This window comes from Castor canadensis, chromosome 8 (assembly GCF_047511655.1).
Source record: "Castor canadensis chromosome 8, mCasCan1.hap1v2, whole genome shotgun sequence".
NCBI lineage: Eukaryota > Metazoa > Chordata > Mammalia > Rodentia > Castoridae > Castor > Castor canadensis.
The window spans coordinates 78,318,576-78,346,570 of NC_133393.1; the positions used below are offsets into that span (position 1 = coordinate 78,318,576).

The following is a 27,995-nucleotide window of genomic DNA, read 5'->3' on the forward strand; positions in this document are numbered from 1 at the left end:
GCTGGTATATCCTATGATCTTCCAGTTAATAGAACTACTGTTTTACCTCAAAGATTATTTTTATCATTTATCACAATAAGCAATTCAACATGGGACATAGCTTTGGTCTTTCCTGACTCAGAGGCACATGAACTTGTGCCCAGCTTAATAGTCTTCCACAACTTCTTCTTCTGTAAGTGGACAGAATTATTTAATACAAATTAGATGTAGGGCCATTAGCCCATTCCACACACCTAGAATTTAGGTTAAGTCATTGGCTAGTATAAAAAAGAAACTATAATGATGGGAGCCTGCACACTCGATTTAAAATTTAGAATCTTTCCCTTTTTAAACAACAGGTACTTAATTTCATGAAGCAGCTATTTGGTCTTCCATATCCACATTTAGGGACACATTCATAGGACTGCTTAGATAGTATGGGTGAAATGATTATAGAAACAGAAGTAGGATCATATCAGAAAACTCATTGTTATCTATTTTTTTTCCTTGGCACTCAGGACTATGAGGGCTAATTTGTACTTTCACATTCTCAAATAAAAACTTAAGATATTAGAGTGAGCACAGACATTTTATAAAATAATTTTGTTATTTAACCCATTTAACAATGAGACATTTATTCCAGAGTTTTACGTAAGAGGGTAAGTATTACAAATCAAACTTCTTTTTAAAGTCAGTGACAGAAAGCTTGAACCTTGTGTATTGCTTTAAAGTATAATGAGAACATTTCTTAAACCATCACATCTGATAACCTAAAAATAGTAAATATTAAAGATGGGATAGTATACAGGAAGCATAAGTATTTCAGATGTCTCTCATTTTATAAAAACTTATCCACCCTGCCAGAGCTACTCCCTGCATGCCAGAGAATTACCTGACAAAAACAAGACCTATCAGTAGAGGAAATCACAGTGATATTTGCATTATTAACACTTTATGATTCTACCTTTCCAAGAATAAAACCAATTTGTTTATCAATTCTTATTCCAAGGCCTTAAACTCAATATTGTACATACAGAATATAAGCCAATCTGGGATAAGCAATGGAATAGCTATGTTATTCCAAAATAATCAAATGTTCAGTGATCATGCTTACAACAGTTTGCTTAGTTGACACTAAATACATTTATTGTGCCACAAGTCTAAGCAACCTTTTTTTGGTAAATCCAAGAGAAAACACTGCTTCAAGTTTATTTTAGAGGTATGGACCTATAAGGATTTCATCACCATTTTTAAGGTTAGACTAACTATTGTTGGGCATACTGAAAAGAAAAGGATAGGAGAAAATAAATCACAACAAACTTCTTTAGGTCAATTAAAGGCCAAATCTCTAGTTGGGATATTTAAATACATTAATCTTACCAGCCCACAGTCTAAATCTAAAGCCACTAGTAGAAATTGGTAGCAGGAAAAATAAAACTGTTAATAACCAACCCACTCATTAGCAAAAAGCAGTTCAATTCAAATACTTACACCAAAGTATAACACTACCTATTCAAACTGCCCAACCCATCAACAAGAAAAGAAAAATCCAATTGCTTTAAAAACCTAAATAAGGATAGTATTTTTTACAGGGATAACAATCGCCCAGCTCCTGAGAGAGCCATCAGAAGTTCTGAAGGTACAGGAAAGGCAATGTCTAGGGATTATCATCCCAAAAATAATTCTTTAAAAACTCAAAGTGCCACAAGTACACTAAACTTGTCTATGAATTAGAGCACAAATTTACTGATGTTTCCTTTTATCCTTTGAAATAAGCAGCATTTGTAGACTCTGCCTTTCAGTGTGAAAGCAAGACTTTAAAAAAATCCACTAAACTTGAAATCACTTGACATCCAAACTTTTGGGTGTGAAACTAATCAGATCTATATTCTCCTTCCTGCAATCCAACCACCTCACCAAAATTAGAGAATGAAAACAATCCAAACATGATTATTTTTAAAAAGTCTTTGAAAGTATTAAAACTTTTAGATAAAAATATAAGAAAAAGAAGGGAAAATAGCTTAAGAAATGGGATACAATCAGTAGGCCTCTCTTTTAGTTGGTGCAAGAAAGTTCATTTGTAACTTGTCGAGTTGTCTGTCTTTTCTCATCTGTATTCTGACTAGAAGAGACAGGTTTTTCTGAAGTGCATGAACATCTTTAGGCTCTACCTTCTTATTGTAGTTCTACTTTGACTCAATAATCTCAAAGTCACACTCCTGTGGAAGTCAAGTGCTGCCTCATGGTAGATCTGGGCATACAGATAGCTGTTGTCAAGAGTGCCATCTTATTCTTTTTTTTTTAATTGTAAAATTTTTATTATGATATATTCATTATTACAGGAGGGATTCAAAGTGACAACTCCAATCAGACTTATATTGTACATTATTTATATTGTCCCCTATCGTCTCTCTCCCTCAGCCCCTTCCCCACCCTACCCAAAGCTATTGCAAGAGGTCTTTTTATTTCAGTTTCACATAGGTAAATGAAGTCCATCAACAATTTACCATCACCTTAATCTCCTTCCTTTACCCTTCCCCCTCCCTCTAGTACCCCATCTCCTACTACCACACACATTGTGCCTATTTTACAGTCTTGGTTTCCTTTATTAATATTTAAGTTTACCTTCAAACAACATGTCATTATTCCTTGTGGCTGAGTATATATACCACAGTTTCTTGATTCATTTATCAGTTGTTGGGCATCTGGGTTGTTTCCAGAGCTTGGCTATGTGAATAGTGCTGCAATGAACATTGGCTTTTTCTGCAATTTATTGAGAGAATCATGTGCTTTTTGTTCTTGCTTCTGGTAATATGCTGTATTACATTTATAGATTTACATATGTTGAACTATCCTTGCATCCCTGGAATGAAGCTGACTTGGTCATTGTATATCATCTTTTTGATGTGTTGTTGAATTCTGTGTTCTAGTATTTTGTTGTTGAGAATCTTTTCATCTGTATTCATTAAAGATATTGGTCTGTAATTCTCTTTTCTGGTTATGTCTTTATTGGGTTTTGGAATGAGTATCATGCTGGCTTCAAGAATGAGTTTGGTAGTGTTCCTTCTCTTTTTATTTCCTGGAAAAATTTGAGGAGTATTGGTGTTAGTTCTTCTTTATATGTTTGGTAAAATTCAGTCATGAATCCATCAGGTCCTGCACTCTTCTTTGTAGAGAGACTCTTTATTATGGCTTAAATTTCATTGCATGTAATAAGACTATTTAGGTGGTTAATATCTTCTTGGTTCAATTTTGACTATATATATATATACATCTAGGAATTTATCCATTTCATCTAGATTTTCCAGTTTACTTGAATATAAAATTTCAAAGTACTCTCAAATGATTCTCTGGATCTTGTTAGTGTTTGTGGTTATGTCCCCTTTGTCATATCTGATTTTATTAATTTGGGTCCTCTCCCTCCTCTGTTTTGTCATGTTGGCTAAGGGTTTGTCAGTTTTGTTAATCTTTTCAAAGAACAAACTTTTTGTTTCATTGACTCTTTGTATAGTTTGTTTGGTTTGATCTCTTTGATCTTGGCTCTGGCTTTATTATTTCTCTCCATCTGCTAGTTTGGGGTTTGGTTTGTTCTTGTTTTTCTAGGAGCTTCAGGTGCATCATTAGGTTGTTTATTTGAGAGGTCTCTGGTTTTGTTTTTTTTTAATGTAGGTAGTTATAGCTATAAACTTTCCCCTTAGCATGGCCTTTGCTGTATCCCACAGATTCTGGTGGGTTGTATTTTCATTTTCATTGTATTCAAGGAACTTTCTGATTTCTTCCCTTATTATTTCAGTCACCCATTGGATTTTCAGCAGTGTGTTGCTAATTCTCTATGTGTTTGAATATTTTCTGAGGTTTCTTTTGTTGTTGAGGTCTAACTATTCCATTGTTATACGATATGATGCAGGGGGTAATTTTAATTTCCACAAATTTGTTTGAGACTTGCTGTGTGTTCTAAAATACGGTCTATTTTGGAGAAAGTTCCATAAGCTGCAGAAACGAATGAGTATTGCCTAGTTGTTGGGTGAAATACTCTGTAGATATCAACCATGTATATTTGGTCTAATGTGTGGAGTAGCTCTGAAGTATCTTTGTTAATCTTTCATCTGGATGACCTGTCTATTGGTGACAGTGGAGTGTTCAGTTCTCCGACTATCACTGTGTTAGTGTCTATCTGTGCTCTTAGGGCCATTAGAGTTTTGTTTGGTGCATATATGTTAAAGATTGATATTTCCTCTTGATGAATTGTTCCTTTCATTAATATGAAGTGACCTTCATTATCTCTTCTGATTGATTCTAGTCTGAAGTCAACTTTATCAGGTATGAGTATTGTTACTCCTGCTGTTTATGGGTCTATTTGCTTGGAAAACTTTTTTCCATCCTTTGACTCTAAGCCAATTGTTTTTTCTCAGTGAGATGAGTCTCTTGTAAGGAATATATGGTTGGGTGTTGTTTTTTAACCCAACTTTCTATTATAGGTCTTTTGATTGGGGCATTGAGGCCATTTAAAATTGTTAAAATTGAGAGGTGCCTATTGTTTCCAGCCATTTTTATTCCAAATTTTGTCTTTCCATGACCTTCTTGCATTTAGTGTGAGTTGAGAAATTTGCTGTTATTCTGATGAGTTTACCTTTATATGTGACTTGTCTTCTGTCTTTTGCAGCTTTCATAATTCTTTCTTTGTTTTGTGTGCTGAGTATTTTATTATGATATGTCTGGGTGTATCTCTTTTTTGGTCCTGATGGTTTGGTGTTTTGTAAGTTTTCTGCACCTGGATGACTCTCTTTCTCAAGGTTAGGAAAGTTTTCTGCTGTTATTCTATTGAATAGGTTGTCAGTGCCTTTAGTTTGTATCTCCTCTCCTTCTTCTACACACATGATTCCTAGGTTTGGTCTTTTCATGGTGTCCCAGATATCTTGCATGTTCCATTCATATTTTCTTAGCATTCTTTCATGGTCTTTTACTGTTTGGCCTAATTGCTCTACTTTGTCTTCCATTCCTGATACTCTGTTTCCAACTTGTTCCACTCTGTTCACCAAACTTTTGATTGAGATATTTATTTGGGATATTGAGTTGTTTTTTTCAGATTGATTTTTTCAGGGTTTCCATATCTTTATTGATTTCCTCTTTCATATCTTGGATAGTCTTCTTAATTTCATTCATCTGTTTGTTTGTATTCTCTTTAAGCTCATTTAATTGTTTATTCATGTCCATTTTAAGGTGAAATATTAACTTTATGTTTCTTCTTTGAGGTTGTTAATCATTTTTACTGTTTTTTTTTGTATTTCATTATTTGATAGTTTTTCCTCTGTGCAGGTGTTTAGATCCTTAGTGATGGAATTGGCTTTTGATGGAGAGTGGTTGTCTTGCTGTTTCATTCTATATTGACATATGCATCTGGAGTTGTTTTTGGTTAGGGTTTTAATCCCTTATGCCCCTGTAGTTGGGGTTTTGAGTTTTTTCTCCTGGAGCACCAGCAGTATTTCTCAGAGAGAAGTATGCTGGATATGTTACACCTTGCAGGGTTCTTGTTGTGTTGCAGATCACCTCTTTTCTCCCCTCAGTGAGGAGGCTGGAGTTCCTGCTCTTTGACGAGGGTGTGGGGGCTCTCCCCGAGTCAAAATGGGGAGTGCTGGGTCTCTGTGTACTGTGTGGGGCAGGCCTCCTCACACCAGCAGAGCAGTGGGTTGAACTCAGTGGATGAGCTGGGATTCAGCTCTTGGACAAGAGAGACATGGCTCTCCCGCAGGGAGGTGCAGCATGAAGTGCTGGGCTTCTGTGTACCTTAGGGAAACAGGGCTTCTGGTGCTGCCTGCAGAGTAGCAGGTTATAGTTTTCTTCTCCTCAGTGAGGAATCTGATGTTCTCACTCTTTGATGGAGGAGCAATGGTTCTCTTGCTGTCAGGGACAGAGGGGAGTTCTGGGCCTCTGTGCTCTGTGGAGAGGGAAGCCTCCTCGTGTCAGCAGAATAGCAAAGCCTGGAGCCCAGGGTTCATGTAGGTTTGTGGTAGTGGGCTCCTGGCACTGAGTAGGAAGTTGAGGGTACCCATAGGGCAGTAAAGTCAGCAGGCTTGAATCATCTGGTGCCTACAAGGCAGCAGAGGCCCTGGAGTCTACTTGCATTTGGAGTATGGGCTTCTAGGAGGCACAGCAGCTGCTGCAGGCACAGGGAACCCAAGTCTGCAGGCAGTGAGAGCCCTGAGGCCTGCTTGCTGGTGCTGGGCTACCAGGAGCTACAGCAACTGCTGCAGGCACGGGGAACCAAGCCTTTGGGCATTGGGAGTTCTGGGGCCTGCTTTCCAGTAGTAGGCTGCAGAAGGGCAGTGCAGTAGCGCTTCCAGTTTGGGGGAACCAAGCCTGCAGATGGCAGGAGTTCTGGGACCTGGTTGCCAGCCCAGGCTTCTAGGGGCACAGTCCAGTGGTGCTGCTGCCTGCACAGGGGAAACAAAGCCTGCAGGCAGCAGAAGCCCTGGGGCCTGTTTGCTGGTACTGACTGCTAGGAACCATAGCAGCTGCTCCTGGCTTGGAGGAACCAAGTCTGAAGGTCATGGGAGTTCTGGGGCCTGATTGCTGCATGGTTTCAGGAAGCGCAGTCCAGTGGCCCTGCTGTCAGCTTGGGGGAAACAAGCCTGCTGGCCTGCACCTTTTGTTACCCTTGGAGCAGCAGGCACCATGGGTCCTGCTTACACAGGGATGCAGGAATCCCTGGTGTTTCAGGGTGAAGGTAACAGGTTGTGTAGTAGGGGGGGAGCATGGAGCTCCAAGTTCCTGTCTGTGTTGAGAAGCAGGACTTACTGCCAAGCATGTTGAGAAATGGAGCCTGGAGCCACCAGGAGACTGCAGGGGTGGGGGATTGGGAGTGTTGAGCCATGAGTTGTTCTTCCCATTCTTCCTGTGGTTGGTTGCTTCTCTATTTGCAGATTCGGAGAGGGCTTTGTTTCTTGCTAGTTATACAGTGCCTTTGAGGGTCCTCTGATCTTCCTTTCTAGGGTAGTTAGTTGTTGCTGGGTTATAGGGATATCAACAATCCACCATCCTGCCCCTCCCACCATCCTTTTTCTTTTAAGACATGAGTTAGCATGTTTTTAAGGTGCAAGACATCCTGAGTCTTTTCTGACTCTGGGAATTACCCATCCTACAGCAAATTGCACTTATAGCTAAATTACTGAAATAGGCAAATTTTGCTAGCTCACCAACCTCCAGCACACACTGTAGAACTTATCTTTACAGTTGATTGGAATTATGACCTGTTCAATCTCTTTATCTATTTAATACTGTCTGGTGACACATGCTCCATTTGGCTACCTTCTATCTTCCCTGCCTCTTGAGGGCATCATTACCATGCCATCAATGGCACTCTGTGTTGTCAGTTCAGGCCATTCAGCCCCACAACTCAGCCTCCTGGCTTAGGAAAGGGAGCTGAGGGGGTGACAGAGGCCACAAAAGTCCAGCATGGACCTGTGTATCATATATGCACACAAGGCTTGGTTTACATGAAAATTAACTGAGCTAATGCACAAGATTTTAAAACAAAGCCTGTCTTGCAAGTTGAAAGATGGAGTGGAGCTATCTTAACTACTAAGTTAAGGCATTTTGATTCATCTCTTGGTTTCTATGGCTTGGTATAATACCTAACATATAAAAAGTGTTCAGTAGATATTTATGGAATGAATTATGAAACAATGGTGTATCACTGATAAGTTTTGAGCTAGAAAGTCCAATAAGACAGTTATATTTTCTGCAGGTCAAACTGAATTTTGTATTGCTAACTGAGCTATAGAGATATGGATACTTTTTCTTTATCTATTCATCCTCAGCTGATTAAAACAATCAGCGTATAGGCAAAGATTCTTTTTGGTGGCTGGGACCAAAAGTTAGGTTTAGTGATATGTTTCTGGTGCTTGTCCCCAACTAGACTCTTAGCTTCTGAGGTTTGAGAGTTTGCCTCTACTTTTATTAAAAACTATGGTTTGTCCAAGTTTTTCATATTTATGACAACAAGCATTTGATATAATTAAATGCTTACATTGATAGGGAATAATTAGAGATATTATCAGAAGGTATTGAATCTCCTTTAGGTTTCAGTTTTTGCATAATCTACCTATTTTTGCAAATTTTATATAACAAGAGGTATGCATTCACTCTTGCTATACTGACTATTAAGTTAATATTTGATACAAATTTGAATAAAAAGAGATACAGCACTCTAGATAGACCAAGACCATGCTGTCAATATAAATCTGAAATCTTAATACCTGAAGGGTTTCAGGACTCAGGAGTTAGGGAGTTTCCCCAATATCTGTTCTAGTAAGAAAACTTTAAAAGGAGTATGAAAGACAGAGCTGTCATAAAGAACTCAAAAAATGAAACATTAAAATAAATAAGAATCCAGTCAAATGAACTGACCAGATACTTCTCAAATGAGGAGGTATAAATGACTAATAAATACATGAAGAAATGTTCAATAGCTTTAGCCATCAGGGAAATGCAAGTCAAAACTGCATTGAGATTCCACCTCACACCAGTTAGAATGGCTATCACCAAGAAAACAAATAACAAAATGTTATTAAGGAAGGTGGATTCTTATTCACTCTTTTTGGGAATGTAAATTAGTTCAATTGCTGTTGAAATCAGTTTGGAAGTTCCTAAAAAAAATTAAAAATAGAACTACCATACAATCTTGCTATACCACTCCTGGGAATATATTCCAAAGAATCAAAGTCAACTTACTGTAGAGGTACCTGTATAACCATTTTTATTGCACTATTCACAATGGACAAGTTATGGAATCAACCCAGGTGTTCATCAATGGATGAAGGGAAAAAAATGTGGTATGTATACACAATGGAGTTTTACTCAGCCATTAAAAAGAATGAAATTATGTCATTTGCTGGAAAATGAATGGAAGAAGAGATACTCATGTTAAGTGAAATAAGTCAGACCTACAGCAAGTATTGCATGCTTTCTCTCATTTGTGGAAGCTAAGGGAAAACAAAACAGAATTTAAAAAAAATGAGGTTGTAAAAGTAAAAGAGGACTGTTAGGAAGGTGGAAGGAAAAGGAGGAAGAAAGGAGATAAAGAATAATAGAAGGTGAATGTAATCAAAGTACACTATATACATCTATTGAAGTGTCATGATTAAACCATTTCTATGTGCAATTTAATATGTACCAATAAAAAAGACAATAAGTACCTAAAATCCAAAAAAATATATAAATAAAACACATCAAGTTACAAAATTAAAAAAAAGAATGGACTATGGTAAAAAATAAAAAGGAAACAGGGAGATCTGGAGGAAGATGAAAGAAGAAAAAACAACAGAGCTGTCATAACCCAAAGTGTGTAGGATTACTATGGTGATGTTTTCATGCAGAGCTGGCCTGCAGCAGCTTATTGAGTATGGAAAAACCAAAAGTTCAACCCATGGCCTTTATGGTCCTATGATTTGACTGCACTTCACTTCCCACTGATGTTTCTCAAATGGTCCCATGAGTGTAAGCTCTGGCCACACCACACTCTTCAATGTTTTCTGAATTTGATCTTTATTTTCCTATTTTATGATTTCATTATTGCTATTTCATCTTGCTCATGTGGATCTGTTTATCAAATATATAGCAATGGTTTTCTGTTAGTAATTACTCAACACATTTGTTCAACAGATGCTAATTGGGTATTCTCCTCGTTGTATAAGGCATCATGATAAGTAGTGTAGGGTGTAGAAGAAGAAATGACACAGTCCTTGCTACAGAAGAGCATATCATTTAGAAATTCCCTCCTAGAGTATTTATCTCTGGTTTAGCAATATTCATGCTGCTCCTACAGAATTTCTGGGCATAGTTGATATTTCGAAAACATGTATGGAATAAGTGAATGAATAAAAATTACCATCCATCTACCTTTATATGTTTAATTTGGTGGATATTCTTCTAAGGAATATGAAACAAATTTCCTCCTCTTAGAGCAGCATACAGTAAACACAGATATCTAAATGGTTAAATTTTACAAATGTTCATTGATATCTTCTTTTATGAATTTTGAAAGTGAATGCTAATTGAGTTTTCAAAATGAAATCAAACTGAAGTACACTTAAAAAATTCCCTTATGCTGTTTCTAGCAAGTTTAAGCATTGGTACAATAATATACAGTTAGTGATTCTTTCCTTTTATTTAAAAAAATACTACTGTCACAGGCTCCATCGTGCTCTCTCAGGGAGAATATGCCTCAAGTATGGCATGTCTCTTCACTTGATCAGCAGCTCATAGGAGTTATAAGTCCATCAGGTTCATTCTCCCCACTTGAGTGGGTCCCTAGTCAAAAGACATTAAGAAACTATATGACCAGGCATGCACGTTATATTTCTAACATTCAGGAGGACAGCAAATTTCAGGCCAACCTGCGCTACAGAGCAAGATGCTCTCTCTCAAAAAAAGGAACAAAAGAAGTAGTGTGTACTTTACTGGGTGACAGGAATCAATGCCAGACTTACAGACACTGAGCAGTGTGGAGCAGCTTACAGTGGGGCCTCAGAAGGCAGAATGACAGCAGTGATGAAGCCTTTTCACTACATGTGGGCATTGCTATAGTGAAATAAAGCTGTACAGAGAGGACATGATAGCTCAGGAAGTCTTCAAAGCTCCTGGTGTAAATTGAGTGAGCTCTTCCATTTAGCACTGTTTTTTCCCAGGTCTTGTCCTTTTGTGTGTGTCTATGAGAGCAAAAGGGAACCAAGTTCGAATGTTCTGTCTTCCTGGCTTGGAATTTTTTTTTCTGCTGTCAAAGACTTGTTAAATCCCACCTTGGCTTTTTTAGATATGATCTGCAGGGAAGGTATTACAGGGCACATTTCTTTGTAGTAGTCCAGCTATCTTGGATCAATTTGAATTGCAGTTGGGCAACAAGAGAAGTTAAAAGCACAGTGGGCAGGTTATTGTAGTCCCAAAAGAGAGTCTCACATAACAGTTAGAAACCTTTCAGGTTAGTCAAAGCAGTATATCAAAATACTTTTTCGATTGCCAAATTGCAAAGTAAATCAGATGTAGACATAAAGAACATTCACTTTTCACTCAGACTAAATGCCACACAAAGTACAGTGCAGACAATTAAGGGATGCACATCTGATTATTACAGTGCATTGACTGAAGTGTGGTCTCACAACACATTTCCCTGCACAAATTTACTTATAGATTATCTCTGTGAGTGGTGAAAATATCCATCCTCAGTTAAATTACTTGCTATACAAATTCTTATATGTTCTTATAGGATTCTTACATATTCTCCGTGAAATTTGACTAGAATACAGGTACTTGAACTATTTGCCAGACACTGTTACCCTTAGGAGATGCTCAGAGACCTTATTGATAAGCACATCCAAATGCTATCAATGCACATGGTCCTTACAACATCTTTGGGAAATACAGACTCATAGTTACAAAAAGTATGGTGATCATTTAATGTACAAAATATCCTTTCTCATCTAGAGCAAGGATAGGTTATATTTTAAAAATATAAATAAATAATGACTACAGAATTTTTAAGCCTGTTGAAACCACCATAAGAAAGAGATTAATGTAGAAAGGAGAAAAATAGAGGAGATGAACCAGCTCGGTTACAATACTTATGTACATGGAAATGTCACAAGAAAACTCCCTGTGTAGCTATCTTAAACAAACAAAAATGTCATTCTTTTCCTTTTACAAAATCAGAGAACAAGAGGCAAAACAGGTCCTGCCTGGGAGGGTTGGTACCAGTGGGAGGAGGAGGATGTGAGGAAACGGTGTGGGAAAGTGAGTGTAGTGCTGTGTACACACTGTGTACACATATGTGAAAATGGAAAAAATGATTCCTGTTGAAACTATTCCAGGAATGAGGGGAGAGGGGAATAAAGGAGAATGGTGGGGAGAGTGAATTCGAGAATGATATATTTGATATATTGTAAGAGCTTTTGTAAATGCCATAATGTACTCTCATTCAGCACAACAATAAAACAAAATATTTCTGAAATAGAAGGATTCAAACTTTGGCTCTATATCTAGCTATGTGTCTTTGGGCAATCCACATGGCCCATGTCACTCAGTCCATCTCTAAAAATTTCAAGAAGACTAGGTCAGGATCACATGAAATAATATGTAGGTTAGTGCTTTATAACATTTTAAGCAGGTGTGTATGTGTGTGTGTGTGTGTGTGTATATGTGTGTGTGTGTGTGTGTGTGTGTGTGTGTGTGTGTGATATACTTGCTACTGAACTGTCCTCATGTTATCTGAGTTATGTTGTTATCCTCAGGATTCCCATTCATCACTTGGCGCCACTTAGTTCCTGTCACCCTGATGCTTACTGAAGTCTTTGACAGCAGAGGAATTACCAGTTGTACTCCCCAAATGCTACTAAAACTGACCTCCCATGATTTACCTTTCATCTAATATTCATGTGGGTTGTTAGCAATAACTCTTTGCCAAACTTGGCACTAGAGTCTGTTGATTCAAAGTGGAATAAAATATGCTTTTGCCCTTGAATAGTGAACTGATTCTGATTAATATACTGTGGATCCTGTGGGAGAGTGGTTTCCCCATAAATATACATGTAAGTGATAAAACAGCACCTCCTTTGTTTGTTGACTGAATCAGTAATTCTTGGAATTGGCAGTGACCAAGAAGCCACATTGCTTGTTTCACTCATTAGTCCTCTCTCTGTTTCCTATAGCATCTCAGATTTTATAATTTCAAGCAACATAATTATGTGGTGTTGGTATTTTAGCAGTTCCATGGGGAGATAGTTTGGGATTAGAAGAGCCTTTCTGCATTTTCTCATATTTAAAAGCTCTCTAATCACACACACACACATACACACACACACACACACACACACACACTCCTAAAATGTAGATCGAAAGCTACATAGGACTTTCTATTTATTCTGCCACCAAAAAGTGATGGCTTCCTGAAATCCCAGTGAGAAAGAAAGCTTGGCTACTTCAGTTGTAGCTCTTGCAATGCCATGTGTTTAAATTATCCTGTGAAAAATGTGCCTTAATACTATGAGTGAGAAAGCACTATTTTCAAGTTCTCCTGCTTGCATTACATTATTTAAAAGAGAACACAGTAATTAATTTAATTGTAAATCTAATTATCAAAAATGTTAGCAGTCAGTTGCTCTGTAAAATGCAGGCTGCTTTGTTAGCACTTAATCAATATTTGTATCTTCAAAAAGCATTCAGATTCCCCTTGCTAGTAGCCTGTAAGTCTTTAAATTTCATACTCCTAGGATGCTATATTTATAAAAAATGTTTTGAAATATGTTACATTGTCTTTCTTTTCACATATAGTTCACACAATACTGTGGCAGATTGTTTCAGGGTTAAGGTCTTGCAGTCTGAAGACCTTTGCAGGCCAGTGCAGCTCTACCTGTTAGTTGAGCACCATTGATTCCATTCTGGCACAGAAAGGGTGGTGCCTATAATTATTTTCAGAAAACTGGGACTTTTTCTTAGGGATGTACTGTATTCCTTGGCTCAGAGCACTATGTTCTTTAGACATTCTTACTAAATATGTTTGGCCATAGGAGCAAGCTGTTCAAATATTGTTAATGATTTTGCAGAAAAAAAGAGGTTAAACAGAAAAAAGAAGGACAACTAAATTATACCATTACCTGACAAGGGAGAGTTGTGCTTGTGTTTCAATGATATTTAATAATCCAAAATTTAACTGAAGAAGTATAATATTTACATGAAAGTGCTTAATGGACTTAGCATTTAAATGTACAGTGTCCCCTTTCTAAAGGAGTAGCATTTTAAAATTCAAAGCTAATTTTATTTCCAGGAAATTTGTTCATTGGTTCATTCCATTATTATGAACATAGGCCATAAGACTTTTGCTCTACATGTGCACAGTGCTTAGTCCTCACAGTAATCCTCTGAAATTAGGATCTGAAATGCAGATCCTATTTTGCAAACCAGGCAGCTGACACCTGGAGACAAGTAAGAGACTGAGCAGCATGGGCAGAATTTCAGATTGATTTTGAGAATAAAGTGCCACCCAGTTTTAAATTGTAGTTTAGTAGGCATTGGTGTCTCTTACCTAGAAAAATCTGTGCTTAACTAGGAGAAGCATCTTCTAATTATTTCCTGGAAACAAAAGGTTATAGCTCGTGTTCCTCAGAACCAAAGCAGAGTGATGCAGATAAGGAACCCAGGTGGAATTTTAGGTTGCTTACTCTTCCTAAATGACTTCCCTTGAACTGTGTTGAAGATAGAGGTACATGCTTTTTGGGCTTCTGATGTATCATAAAACCTCTATATTTCTTTTCATATAGGGATGAGACCACTTCTTAATACATAAAAGCATTTTCTCAGAATTCTCTATCAATATACATTAGATAACCATCAACACAATGAAAAATTTGCTTTATTGATCTTGATGGAACACCCTTTTGTTGTACAGCAGTACTAAACAGCTTATAAATGATTGTTAGTGACTAAATGCTAGTGTATGGATGATGCCTTCTGAATAAATTATTTGGGCTATCTTGCACCAGAACAGAATAGCAGAAGAGCTAGATGCTATCTGGCCATGTCTAGCTATGGACCAGATTTCTCAAATGAGAACTCTAGAATTGTCTAATGAACAAGGGAGAGGGAGAGAGAAAATCAAGCATGATTTTTCTCCTTTCAAGAACGAAGAAGAAAGAACAAAGAGAACATGCCATACTGTACTGCACTGTCACATTGTGAAGGCTATTGTTTTCCTACAAGAGTAAAAGAGTAAAGGATACTGGAGAAAAACAGCAGCTGAATTCTCTTTGACATTACTACGAAACCAATATTGTCAGTGTCACACCAGCCACTACTGGCACACGGTCCTCTGATGAGTTGATACAGCATCCAGGGCAGTCCCTGATGCCAGGCCTGGTCTGGGAGCCACAGGGCCATTAAGGACAGTGAATTGGGGGAGCTGACCAGCAGTGTGGCCTCAGGGACAGGAGTGCAACCCCACCTCCTGCTTCTGGTCAATCTGTTGTCTCAGCTGTAACTGGCACATCTGTCAGAGTCATTTGTTTTCTTCCTCTGCCACTTCATTTGTTGCAACACTACCAAGCCCATAGGGTCTGGGAGTTGGCTGTGACTTGCTGAGTGCTTTGTCCTCAAGAGAGAAATAGACCACATTATAGGAACAGGCTTAGCTTCTTTATCACTGCTGAGGGATGTGACTAGGGTGTCCCAAGTGATAGGATGACTAGTGACACAATAGAGAAAATCACCAGCAGAAAACAAATTTCTGAACAAGATGTGAAAGATGATTTTATGCCTAACCAGCAAGGAGCCCATTAACTGAAATAAATTACACATTGCCAGGCTGACAACTCTCTATCCTATTGAAACAAGTAACATTTGGAAGTGAGAGGAGAGATAGCATGGTATAACACAAAGAGGCTCAAAACAGTGACAGAACTTTGCACTCTGATTACAGCATACGTGTTCAAACTGGAAGACAGAGACTTCCATCAATGCTCAATAAACTGCATATTGAAAAATGCTTTAAAATATTGATACTTAGGACACTGTCTTTAAGAGTACATCTATAGGACCAAGTATGGTGGCTCAGGCCTATATACTCCCAGTTACTTGGGAGGCAGAGATCAGGAGGATCATGGTCTGAGGCCAGCCCTAGGCAAAACCACAAGATCCTATCTGAAAAATAACTAAAGAAAAATGGACTGGGTACATGGCTCACATGGTAAAGTGCCTGCCTAATAAAGATGAGGCCCTGAGTTCAAACCCCAGCACCACAAAAAAGTTAATTTGTAAGCCACAGTAATCAGAAGGAAAGATAAAAGCCTAATAAAAGATATTTCTTACCTATTGTCATCTTCTTAACCTTTTCAAAAGAAATTAAATATCAATTAGTGACAAATGCTTTGAAATAAAATTATGGACACAGTCCATTCTTTCATTCATACATACACACACACACACACACACACACGCCAGGCATAGAACAGTAGCAATGCATAAGACGTTTTGTGCCCTGAAAGGTCTATGGTCTAGTAGAATAATAAATTAATATTTACCAAATAATTTCATAGTAAATATTTCACAGGCACAATCTCATGCAACCCTTTAATAGTCCTATGAACTAGATATTATTTCTGTATTTCACATGTGAACAAAGTGAGAGTTAGAGGGTGAATAACTTGCCCAAAGTTGCAAGGTGAAGAATGTTTGGGGCAAAGTGCATGCAAGATCGTTCTGACTCCCCTTATAGTGTTTTGACTATGTGTTGGCATGACTCCCCACATACTGTGATTGTTCTGTGGAGGAAGTGTCAAATAACATCCTAGACCTAGACAATTGTTCTGTATTTTATTTTCAATTTCCCAAAATCACTTGCTGTGTGTGGGCACAACTAATTCATTCTTTAGATTTGCCCCACTTTTCCAGTCTACTTATAAAGTTAAAAGGCAAATAGACCAACTCTCCCTGACACACTGCATGAAAATGAATGAAAAATCTGAAAGAAAGGTTCACAGAAATTGATCTGCATTCTTCAGTTCTATTTGCCTGTTTCCTTTTCTGTTTGGCCTGTGCTGCTTCTTTTTCATGCAAAACCAAAATTGCAGCAGCACCTCTTGCTCTTAAATTCAAAAATCTGTTAGGATCATTTACTGTTCTCATATCATGACAATTTATTTCTAAATAAATATAACTACCTAAAATTTGACAATTACTGTTGCCATTAAACTGAACATGCTTTATAATCTGCCTTTGTTCCCACACCTATTATATGAATTAATCTTTTAAAAATAATTGTTTGAGCTAGGCTCATGTTTGTAATCTTAGCTACTTGGGAGGCTGAGATTAGGAGGACTGTGGTTGCAGGCCAGTTACAGAAAAAGTTTGTGAGACCCTGTTTCAACCAATAGCTGGGTGTGGTGGTATCCCAGCTATGATGGAAGCTTAAAATAGGATGATTGTGGAACAGACTGGCCTGGACAAAAATCAAGACCCTATCTCGAAAATAACTAGAGCAAAAAAGACTAGAAGTTTGGCTAAAGTGGTAGAGTACCTGACCAGCAAGCACAAAGCCTTGAGTTCAAACTCTAGTACTACCAAAAAATGATAATTGTTTGATAGTGTGGTTCACCTGTTTGCATTTTCCATCTTCTTCCTCATTAAAAGAACTCATCCTAATTATTGTGCATAACCCTATAGGAAGAATGAGAAGTCAAAAGGCTGGAGTGTACAATTTTCGTGTGTGACAAAACTTAGGAAGACAGAATCAATCTGGACATGTTTCAGTAATTTTTATTTAGATCTATATTTGATACATCATTGAAGTAAAAAACTAAAAATATTTTCATGGGTCATGTAACTGATTTTCCTGCCCCTTGAAAGAACTGTTCTTCATGTTTCACCTTTGTTAAACTATTTCTTTTTTTTTCCTTCTGGTCAGTCCTGCTTAGTGAAAGAAATAAAATTAAAAATTCCAGACTTAATATGGTGTATAGCTGTATAGATTTTACCTTCTCAGATATCTTTAAGAATGAAATTGATCACAAATTAAACCTTACAGTTGAATATTATATGTTGAATACTCTTTTGCAATGATAGTTTAAATATTTCCTGCTGATAATTTGGTCCACTTACACTACATTTTTTCTAGGATTGAATTCAAATTTTTCTAGAAGTAAAGGATTTATTTACTTCAGAGTAATTGCTAGACTGAAAAGGTAAAATATTTTAATCCTGGCTCATATATTAACAGTAAACATTTTGCCCATTCTCTACAAATTGTTAGGATTCTTGAAAATCAAGGTATAAATATGTCAAATATTTACCAAATATATCAAAAGTCGATCATAGTTATAATAAATAGGATCTTGTATTTTTCTTTAACACGTCCATGCAATGCAAGTAACCAGCAATCCAATATATGTGATGGTTTTGCTCTTTTTGGATAATGTTTAAGCATATTCCTTTGTTGAACCCTATTGCATTAAGTATTTTTTTCAAAATTGCTTTCTTGATCTATCTGAATTTGTTTTTAACACTCAACTTTATGATGTAAGATTTCTCTTACAGTATTATAGAATCTTTGAAAATATTATTTAATGTCTTTTCAAGTTGAAACTCCTATTGCATCCTATTGAAGTGGTCTTTTTCTAATGCCCAGGATATGTTGTTCTCCAGGAATTTCAGTAAGAAATGGTTGAGCCACAGACACTCAAATGACCTAAATTTGACAGTCTAGCACCCCTTCCTTCATGCTCTGCCTAGCATAGTCAGGCACATTCCCATAGTGCTGTATTTTACAATGCTTTCAATTAAAATGATTAACATTTTTTAAAATTGAGAGGCATTCAGGTCAAAATAAGTATCCCATTACACTGACTTGTGTGGTTATTTGTGTTTACTCTGATTTGGGAACTCCCTCCAGAAAAGTAGATATGTCTTTCCTTTTGTTTCCTTATAGCTGTATGCTTAGTTACAAATGGACTTTCCACCAAGATGATTCTAGTTCAAGTTGTGGAAACCCTCACTTGCATGAGGCTATTCCAAGGCCTTGGGTGAAATTCCAAGGCCTTGGGTGAAATCTCAGCAATATAATTATAAGGGCATTAGTTTTTGCAAAATTTGTCAAAGCAAGATATTTTAGTTAGACTGCAGCATGGTTTTGCAGTAATTTTGTCTCCTAGTCCTTAAAGAGAGCTTCCCAACTTTAAAAAATTTGGCCCCACTAAACCTAGCAGTTCTTTGGTGACATATTAGGAACAATTATTTATTTTCTGTTCAATGAATACATGAAAGAAGTAAAGGGGAGGAGGAGGAATTCTTATATTATTAACCAGTATATTCTAACATTAAAAAATCAGCATTTCTAAGTCAGGCATGTTGACACACTTAAGCCCAGCACTAAGGAGATTTAGGCAGAAGGATCATAGGTTCAAGCCTAGCCTGGGCTATATAGCAAGACCTTATCTTAAAAAAAAATAGCATTTCCAGCAAAAGTTTTCTACAATCCACCAACAGGTAATATTAATATATTACCATTTTATAATGTCTGTGAGTTTACAAAGCTCCCACATATTTTCAAATGACTCTATCAGCACTTCAGTTAAATTTAATCTTCAATTAAAATAATTCATATTGAAATGTTGACAACTGTGGTATTTGCAGAAAAGGGTTATATCCACTGTGGTCAAAGAGAAAAAAAAACCCGAACTCACACTAATTGAATGATTTGCTCATGATCAGAGCATGAATATACTGGAATGTCAGCTGAAAGCCGACATTACCAAATCTACTCTTTTCAATACAACATGGTACTCATAAATGTATTTAAATAAACTAAAATTTACCCTACAAAGAAGAAATATAAAGCAGAATAGAAGTGGTAATGATCTCCTATGCCATCCTTTTTCCTTCTCTTTTCAATCTGCCTTCTCCCTTGCCTTCCATTCTCTTCCCCTCCTCTCATTTCAACTTCTTTTCTTTTTTTTTGATGCAGGTATTTATATTATCCAACTGCCATAAAGCTACATTTTTTTTAAAAAATTGAACCTAACTTCTACTAAATACAAGATGAAAATGTGGTTGCTGGTCAGTCACGTTGTCATAATATCTTTTACAACCTGTCTAGCAGGTAAGAAATATCCTTTGTATATTCTTCATATATTATGTCAACATAATACATGTTTTCATTTCATTAAACCTGTTCTACAACTCTAGAATTAATACTTTCTTTTGACATCTGGGTCGCACAAGAAGATAAATTTTATGTGGTATTGTTGGCCTTATTTTTTTTAAATTTAGTTTTTGTTAAATTTTCAGAAGATTTAGCCAATCTTAAAACAGATCTTTTCCAGAGGTGGGAACCAGTGGGATGGGGGTGGGCACAAGGAAAAGGGGAATGAGGGTGAATATGGTGGGTTTATTTCATATACATATGTGAAAATAGAAGAAAGTAATGTGGTGGCAAACATTTAAAATTTGGATCCCTGGGAGAGGGGATCGCTGTCTATTCCTGGTGATAAATAATTCCACGAGTGTCAGCTTCAACATCATGTGCTGTTGAGTTGGAAAATACATGCTTATGCTTATGTAGTATTTTCATCATTTATTACAGGCAAATAACTTCATTAGCTTAATAAAATGAGGTAAAAATTTAAAAAGTAATGAATTTCAAACATGTATTCCCTTTGTACTTAATACAATTTGTTTATAAGTCAGTATAATGTAATTTTTAATTCTGGTTATGTTTAACAATTGATTAATAAAATTTCTGAAAATTAATAATCAGTTATTGAGCTCTATTAAGAGTGGATCCAACACATAGTTGAATCTTATAAATCTTTCACCAATTTAGTCAATTTTGGTAAAATAATGTTTGAGATAATCTACAATGAGTGTATCACATGAAATAATAAGACAGTTCTGAGAGGGTTCCAGTTTCAGGACAATTAAATATTACATTTCTGTCTTTCAAAGACACATTTGAAGCTTTCAGAGATTTTTTTCCTACAAGCAAAGATGTATCATATTTTTATCTGAAAGGAGCATATTTTCTAACAATCAGTCTTTCTAATACCTTCCTGTCAGTGATCTGAACTCAAACAGTACTTGTCAAGTTGCCATTCAGTTCAAGACATCAGTATATCTCATTCTATCATACATCAATTCCCTCTGACCACTGATGAACCTGAGGAAACATTCTATCGTACTTCTTATTTATATTTAAGTAAATAAAAGTAGTATTTTATTTTGGGTGATTTTTATTATTCTGGTTCTAGAATCTAAAACGGATCTCATTTCATTAGTACTTAAGAATTTTAATGACTTAATAACTATGTATTTTATAGCCAAAATAATTACACATATACACACATATGTAAGTATATGCATAAAATTACACACACAAAAATATGTATACACAAATACAATGCAAATATAATATAGAAAGGTATTTTGGTAAGGTTATTGCTAGGAAGGCTTATTACAAGTGAAATAAATAAGAAGTTATCTTATTAGTACCAAAAATTCACACTAATTCAATTGGCCACAAACTTTAGTGCTACAACTCCATAATGTAAAGTCAAGGAATAAACATCTGTACAGATGTGAAGAACTTCAACCTGAGTAGTGAAGAGCCAGTGCTACCATTTCATTAACTAATAGCTCACTTATCTGAGGAATGTTTGAAACCACAACTCAAATTGCTTCAGGATCAAAATTGTTTTTCTTTTATTTTTAGAGTTTACATGGCACAGAAGGTATGGTCATGGAGGTAAGTTAAATCATATTTTATTTCTGCTTTAAGGAATGAACTCCCTAAACTTGAAGGCAAATGATTATTGCTAGATCAATTAGAAATTTTGTGAGATGCTTTTTCTGAGATCATAAGGCAACTAGTTTGATTGCTGAAATGAATGAATCTCAAGCAAATAGGATTGTGGCCAATGGAAAATATTCAGTATGGCAATTATTTTTCCCTACATGCTTTGTAATAATTCTATGCTACTAAATTTTATTTATTTATTTATTCATCTTTTTATGCTGCTGGGGATCCAGTCAGGGCCTTGTGCATGCTAGGCAGACACTGTATCTGTGAGCTACATGCTTACCCCTCTATGTTACTAAATTTTGAAGCAATATTTTAAAAGTTGTAATTGTCTAACTTATTTTCAAAAGCCTCTTGCTTTGCTGCAAGAAAAAAAAAACAAAACTAAAGTTAGTAAAGTTGGAACCTTAAGAGCCTATGGAAGGAGCCTATGGAATTAGGAGCCTATGGAAGTTGCAAATTTTATTTTCTGAGATATAATCAATTTAAAGGACAGTCCCGCTAGGTTAGTCTATTCTTTGACTACTCAACCATTCTGCAAAAATAGAAACAGCATGGTATACTGGAGAAATACAGCATCTAGACCAAAACCAACCTAGATTTGCATTTTCAGGTAATACAGATTATGACTAATCTTGTCATATTGTGTAATTTATTCAACTACGATGAACCTTGGCTTTCCAGTATGTAAAAACCTGAGGACTGTTGTAAGGACTAATGAAAGAATACAATGATACATTCTTGCATAGAGACTGAAAACTGGTGCTCAGTGATCATAGTCAAACTGGTAGCTTGTAAAAACCACTGCATACTGGCAGGGACATGAGAGATACTGGGGAATTGCCAGCAACCAGTGCTACAACTTTCATGCCACAATCAAGAATGTCCATGCACAGTGACTGAGAAAAGCTTCCACTTCAAAGGACAGGAAATGCTTACTCCAAAGCCTTTCTCTTTCAACCATATGAATTGGTAATCACTACACATAGGCTATGTTCAAATTCAGTAAAATATTTTTCTTGACCTTATTACATAGAAGAATTAAGTGAGTACATAACAATTTTATAAGAAAAAAATTATGGTGTATGTTTTAAAGAAATTATTTGAGCAATTATGGCATATTTAATTGCCAACTATATCTGCTCACCACCACCAATATCTGCATTGCCTTCCTGCCTTTCATTGATAATTTTACCACATCAAGCCCTCCCTTGTGCACTAGATTTAGGTTCACTGTTACTTAAATTGTCCCTCCTCCCTCTCTACTGGATATTAATATCAATATGCATACATTCTGCAATTTCTCCTATTTAAAAAATAATTCCTATGTCAGCCTCATACTCTGTAAGTTACTAGCCCATTTATTTCTTCTTCTTTATACCAATATTGTTATTTTTTTAAATGCCTATGCTTGCTCTTTTCAATTCCTTAGCTTATATTCTCCTTTGAATAAGCAGGCTTTTACAAAACCCATCAGCCAAAATGCCTTTCCGTATCACCAATGATACACACATTGTTAATCCAAGGCACAGTGCTGCAGGTTAGGTATCACACAGAGACACAACAGTGTCCTTTAGGCGAAGAGGGAATGTTTCATTTTTCCTATATCTATCTCCTTTTAAAAACAAAGGCCATTTTTCCCCAGAAACCTCTTAAAGGATATCCACAGTTGGCCGCACATGTCACAGCCAAGCCATCACTGACAGGAGTGATACAATTAATCCTAGTCAACCTTAATTTCTGAGTCATGGAAGGGTGGAAGGGCATGTTCCTTGGGCAAATCTGAACTTTATCATTCTGCTGAAGGGAGAACAGGACTGGCTCTCCAGCATCCAGCAGCTGACAATGGCTGCTGCATTACTTTGGTGAAATTAAATTGGGATTTTTCTCACTTATAAATGAAAGAGTTCTATAGTTTTCTGGATATTTTAGTAGTTTTAAGAACTATTCTCTTATAGCAGTCATAATAGCCTAGCTGACCAGTGTTTAAATAAAATCTAGGTATTAAACCAAAATAAACATTTTAAATTTGAAAAATAAAGTATACCAAGACCTATAACAAAATAATCAAAACTAGCTCATTTCTTCCTCATGTCTTAAAAATTTCTTCCTTTTACATTTTTTAGATTTTGTGAAAGCAATATTGCATCCTACCAAGATAAGAAAATGAATATAACTAAATTATATAAAGTCACCAGCAACATTTGGATATTTCAATTAAGAATTAAATCATTTCAGAGTGAACACTTATTTTAGATGCTTTTTTCACTTGCAGTCTGCATTAACCTTTCCATTGGAAAGAAACAAAAGCCAAGCTACAGCTATTTCAGGACCTACTTGTTTTTAGTCTAACCCAAAAGTGATATAATTGCTTTATAATTGAGAAAAACTAAAAAGGAAAGAATTAAAGTAGTACTCTAATATTTGTTTTATAAGAATGAGAACTTGAAATAATCATAATTTATACTTTGCAAATTTAGAGTTCTGTTAAGACTTTATGGTGTCCAAAGCTAATATTGAAAACATACTTCTGTTCATTGTTTGGTGGTGTGGAGTATACACTGGGAATTTCTCATGTCTTTGAGATATTCCCACCCAAATTTCCAGAATATTTTTTTCAGTTAGATTCACATCAGTTACTTAGTATTATTTTCAGTATTCATTTCCCATCTCTAAATATGAGTGACATTTTATAGCACTTTATGTTTTATTTTTATTTTGTAATATAGTTACTCATAGCCCCATTAATTAAAAATAGAGGCATCACGAGACAGTTTGGGTCCTGGAAGTAGTTCTACCAGGAGGAGCAATCTATATATTGGCATGTAGTCAGATATGAGGTCGGTGTGGGAAGATTCACAGACAGTTATGTAAAATGCAGTGTCTAGATAACTCAGGGTGAACCACAGGTCCCAGAAGTGACTATCAGGAGAGTGATACCTGTCCTTGGTCAGGTAAAGCCCAGCAAAGGAGAATTTAGTTCAAGTCACCTTTTTCTAACCTGACTTACATCTTCATTCTAATAAGCAGATTTCAGTGCATTTTGAACACCAGCTCCATGTTGCATTTTTAGTTATGGTAAATTATTAAAATGTTAACTATTATTCATGAATGACCCTAACTGATTGGGGGACAAAAATATTCAAAGTTCTAAGCAAGCATCTCTATTCTGTTGTCAGCAGGAAATAGTTCAAGTGGAGACTTCAACTGAAGTGTGTACAAATATGCCTTGAGACAATTTAAATACTTCCTCATTTTATGAGTTTGTTGTATTTTAACAGAGCTTGCATCACTACCCACCCCATAATAACTGTAATATTGTAAATATAGTAAAAATTCCAATATTTGATTCTTCAAAATTTGAAGGCATTGTTTTTCTCAAATAGGTTTTTCCAGAGATCTTTCTTAAAATATACTTATGCAAAATTATGTTTAGTAACTAACAGCTTGTAGTGACATATTTCAGAATGAGAAATGGAATTTGTTGCAATATGTATAGAAAAATGAATAAAAATAACTCCCAAGCATAAGTTATAATTTTACTTTCAATTTCCAGAAATAAAATTAAATCACAAGAATACCATGGACCATGTCCATGTAATGAGAGGGAAAACAATCCCAGTTTAAATCACATTAATTTTAAAACCGAAAACTGTACTGAAGAAATGTTTGCCTGTTGTTCACATTTATAAATTTTATTGCAACTATGCATGGGTTATTCTATCTTTCTTATTAATCTTTTCATTACATTTAAGAAATGTACTTATTTCTGTAATAGATTAACAACAGTCACGTTGTATGCTAGAAAATAAGTGAGTTTACATTCAAACAGATCAATGGAAAAAGTGGTATGAACGGTTGAATATTCAGTTAGTTTAAGAGGTGATCTCTAGCTTTGTACCCCTTTTCAAGAGAAATAGAAAAGGGGACTGCATTTTAAAAATAATCTTCTTTTTTAAACACAATCCCTGTTTCTTGTTTCTTGTGCCTTCCAAAGCATCAAAAATTGTCATCTAAGCCTTTCCATGGCTGTAGAAAAAAACAATAGATGGCACTATTTTCTGTAGGCCGAGTATAATGGCTATGTTCATGGAGGCTTTATGGAGCCTGGTGTTGTGTTAGCCTGGAAAGTTTTTATCACTGGAGCTGAGCACTCTTGCTGAGTTAACAGGGCAGTGAGCTCAGGTAATGCCTCATGTGGGTAATGGGGTCCATATGTAGAGATTCATGCTGCACATAAAGAAATGATTGTTTGGGGGCAATTTACCTTTCAAAGATCCATATATATTCTCCAACTAAAAATATATGGGGTGTGTGATAAACCACCAAATGGAATCCATTATTTTATTCAGGCTGGAAAAATTTAGAAAATAAAACAATATCAGTATTTACTAGAAACACTAATGTCATAAGAAGTGAGTCCTACCCTGATATTTAATCTAGGGAATGAGCAAAGGGAAATATCTTAATTATTTAGTTTCATATTTTTATCACTACCAGGTTTCATTGTTTCTATTCAGGACAGATGCAAATAGAGTATTGGAAAATATGTGCAAAAATAATGTCATTGGGAAGAAAAATACCCTGCAGCACTAATATTTTCTAGTTTGAACTATAAAAATACACCCGAAAATTGTTTAAGCCTTACATAAACATATATATATGTATATGAGGGATTGCCTATCCCTCATATATATATAACCTATGAATATGCAATATTCCATTATTTCTAATGGATATTTCTGTTGTTGATATTGTTTCTATAAAAAATGAGCTTATGTAAAAAATTTATAACCAATATAAAGAAACTTTTAAAAATATATCCTGTTTTTATCTCAAAATCCTTTGCTTTAATCACAAAAGACTATTCTGCGTTAAGGGCATTTGTTGCCCTTAACACAGAGAAACTAAAGCAGATACCTTAAAAGCAACTGATGCCAATAGGAAAAGGGGACCAGGAACTAGAGAAAAGGGTAGATCAAAAAGAGTTAACCTAGAAGGTAACACACATGCACAGGAAATTAATGTGAGTCAACTCCTTGTATAGCTATCCTTATCTCAACCAGCAAAAACCCTTGTTCCTTCCTGTTATGGCTTATACTCTCTCTACAACAAAATTAGAAATAAGGGCAAAATAGTTTCTGCTGGGTATTGAGGGGTGGGGGGAGAGGGAAAGGGTGGAGTGGAAGGTAAGGGAGGGGGTGGGGGCAGGGGGGAGAAATGACCCAAGCCTTGTATGCACATATGAATAATAAAATAAATAAATAAATAAAATAAAATTTCCAAAAAAAAATCACAAAAGACGATTTATTCAACTAAAATTCATTCAATTCAATTCATTCAATTAAAATATGAAAACCTAATTAATCCCTATACAGATATATCTTGTGTGAATCAATCTGTAATTAGTGTATTTGAAAGCACCACATTAATTTAAGTAATAAAATGAAGATGATATTTTATAAACACCATTCACCTTACTTCAAAATGATATAGGTAATTCTTTCAAGGCAGCTAAAAAAATAAAAATTAAATTGATAAGTCTAGATTATGACCCTCTCTACCAGAAGCCAGTAAGGAAGTTGATGCTACACAGGCCAGAATTAACTAGTATTTTTTTTTTTTTTGCCTCAGAAATACAATCACACAGTGAAGCTTTAGCTAAGGCAATAGTGCACATGTGAGATGAGTTCTCTGTTATTAAATGAGACAGATATTCAGTTAATTAACAATTTCACCAATCTGTTGCTTGTGGAATGTAAGTTGGAGAAGGTCCAAAGGAAACCCTGAAAGACCTGAGATTCCTTAACAGTGTCTCACAGAACAGAAGATTTTTATTTTAATAAAATCCAATTTATTCATCTTTTTCTTTCATGAATTATGTTTTAAGCTTGTGTCTAAAAACTCTTTGCAGAATCAAGTCATTAACTAAACTAAGAATAATACTATCTATAGTTCATCCCATTGTTGCCTCCAGGGTGACCATCTGAAATCTTATGGTAGCATGGCTGGTAAGGAGTGGGAACAAGAAGACTATCCAGGGCAGATTCGTGGTCTCCTAGCCTCTCCATGCACATCGCTGTGTCACATGTCCAATTCTTTTTAAATTTAATGATGTGGCCTATTGGTAATAATAGTAATAATAATAATATCATCACCATGCTTGCCACATAAATATGAGTAGCTAAAATATATTTATGAGATTTATACTCCCCTAAACAACATTTTTTTAGATTTTGATATTTATGTACTACAGCTTTTATTTAATTATTTAAAATAGCTCACACTAAAACTATTATTTATTCGGGGGTAGAGTGGAAATAGAATTCACCTTACCTTCAAGAAGAGAACCTAAATATACCAATAAAAATACTCTTCTCTGCTTCACTTTTTGAACATTTTTATATGTATTGGGATGAACAGCAGGATCTCCAAATTGCCAGGTGTTACTAAATTGCTCCAGTCAGAAAAGCTGTGCAATTGGGAGAGACTCAAGGAAGCCCTTATGAAGTTGTCCAAGTGGGAAGAAAAATAGCCTATGACTTTTATCGTACTGAAGTACAAGGTCATTTCTTTTAGACATCAGAAAATATAGGCCTTTATGTGCAAAATGAAAGCCTCAAGTCACAGGAATTTGAATTCCTTTCTCATTTTTCTCTGGTGTGCTGTTACATCCTGAAAGATCAGA

At 35.8% G+C, this 27,995-nt stretch overlaps 1 protein-coding gene across 5 annotated transcripts in view; it reads left to right on the plus strand.

Annotated features, from left to right (window-relative positions):
* Positions 1 to 27,995, plus strand: part of Cntn1 (contactin 1) — a 355,859-nt gene that overhangs the window by 192,616 nt on the left and 135,248 nt on the right. For all 5 annotated transcript variants that reach the window (XM_074083135.1, XM_074083140.1, XM_074083139.1 and 2 more), the window contains 2 exons: positions 19,478 to 19,612; positions 21,221 to 21,253. In XM_074083135.1, the coding sequence (XP_073939236.1) occupies positions 19,552 to 19,612; positions 21,221 to 21,253 (94 nt within the window). In that variant the 5' untranslated portion in view covers positions 19,478 to 19,551. The remainder of the gene's footprint in view (positions 1 to 19,477; positions 19,613 to 21,220; positions 21,254 to 27,995) is intronic.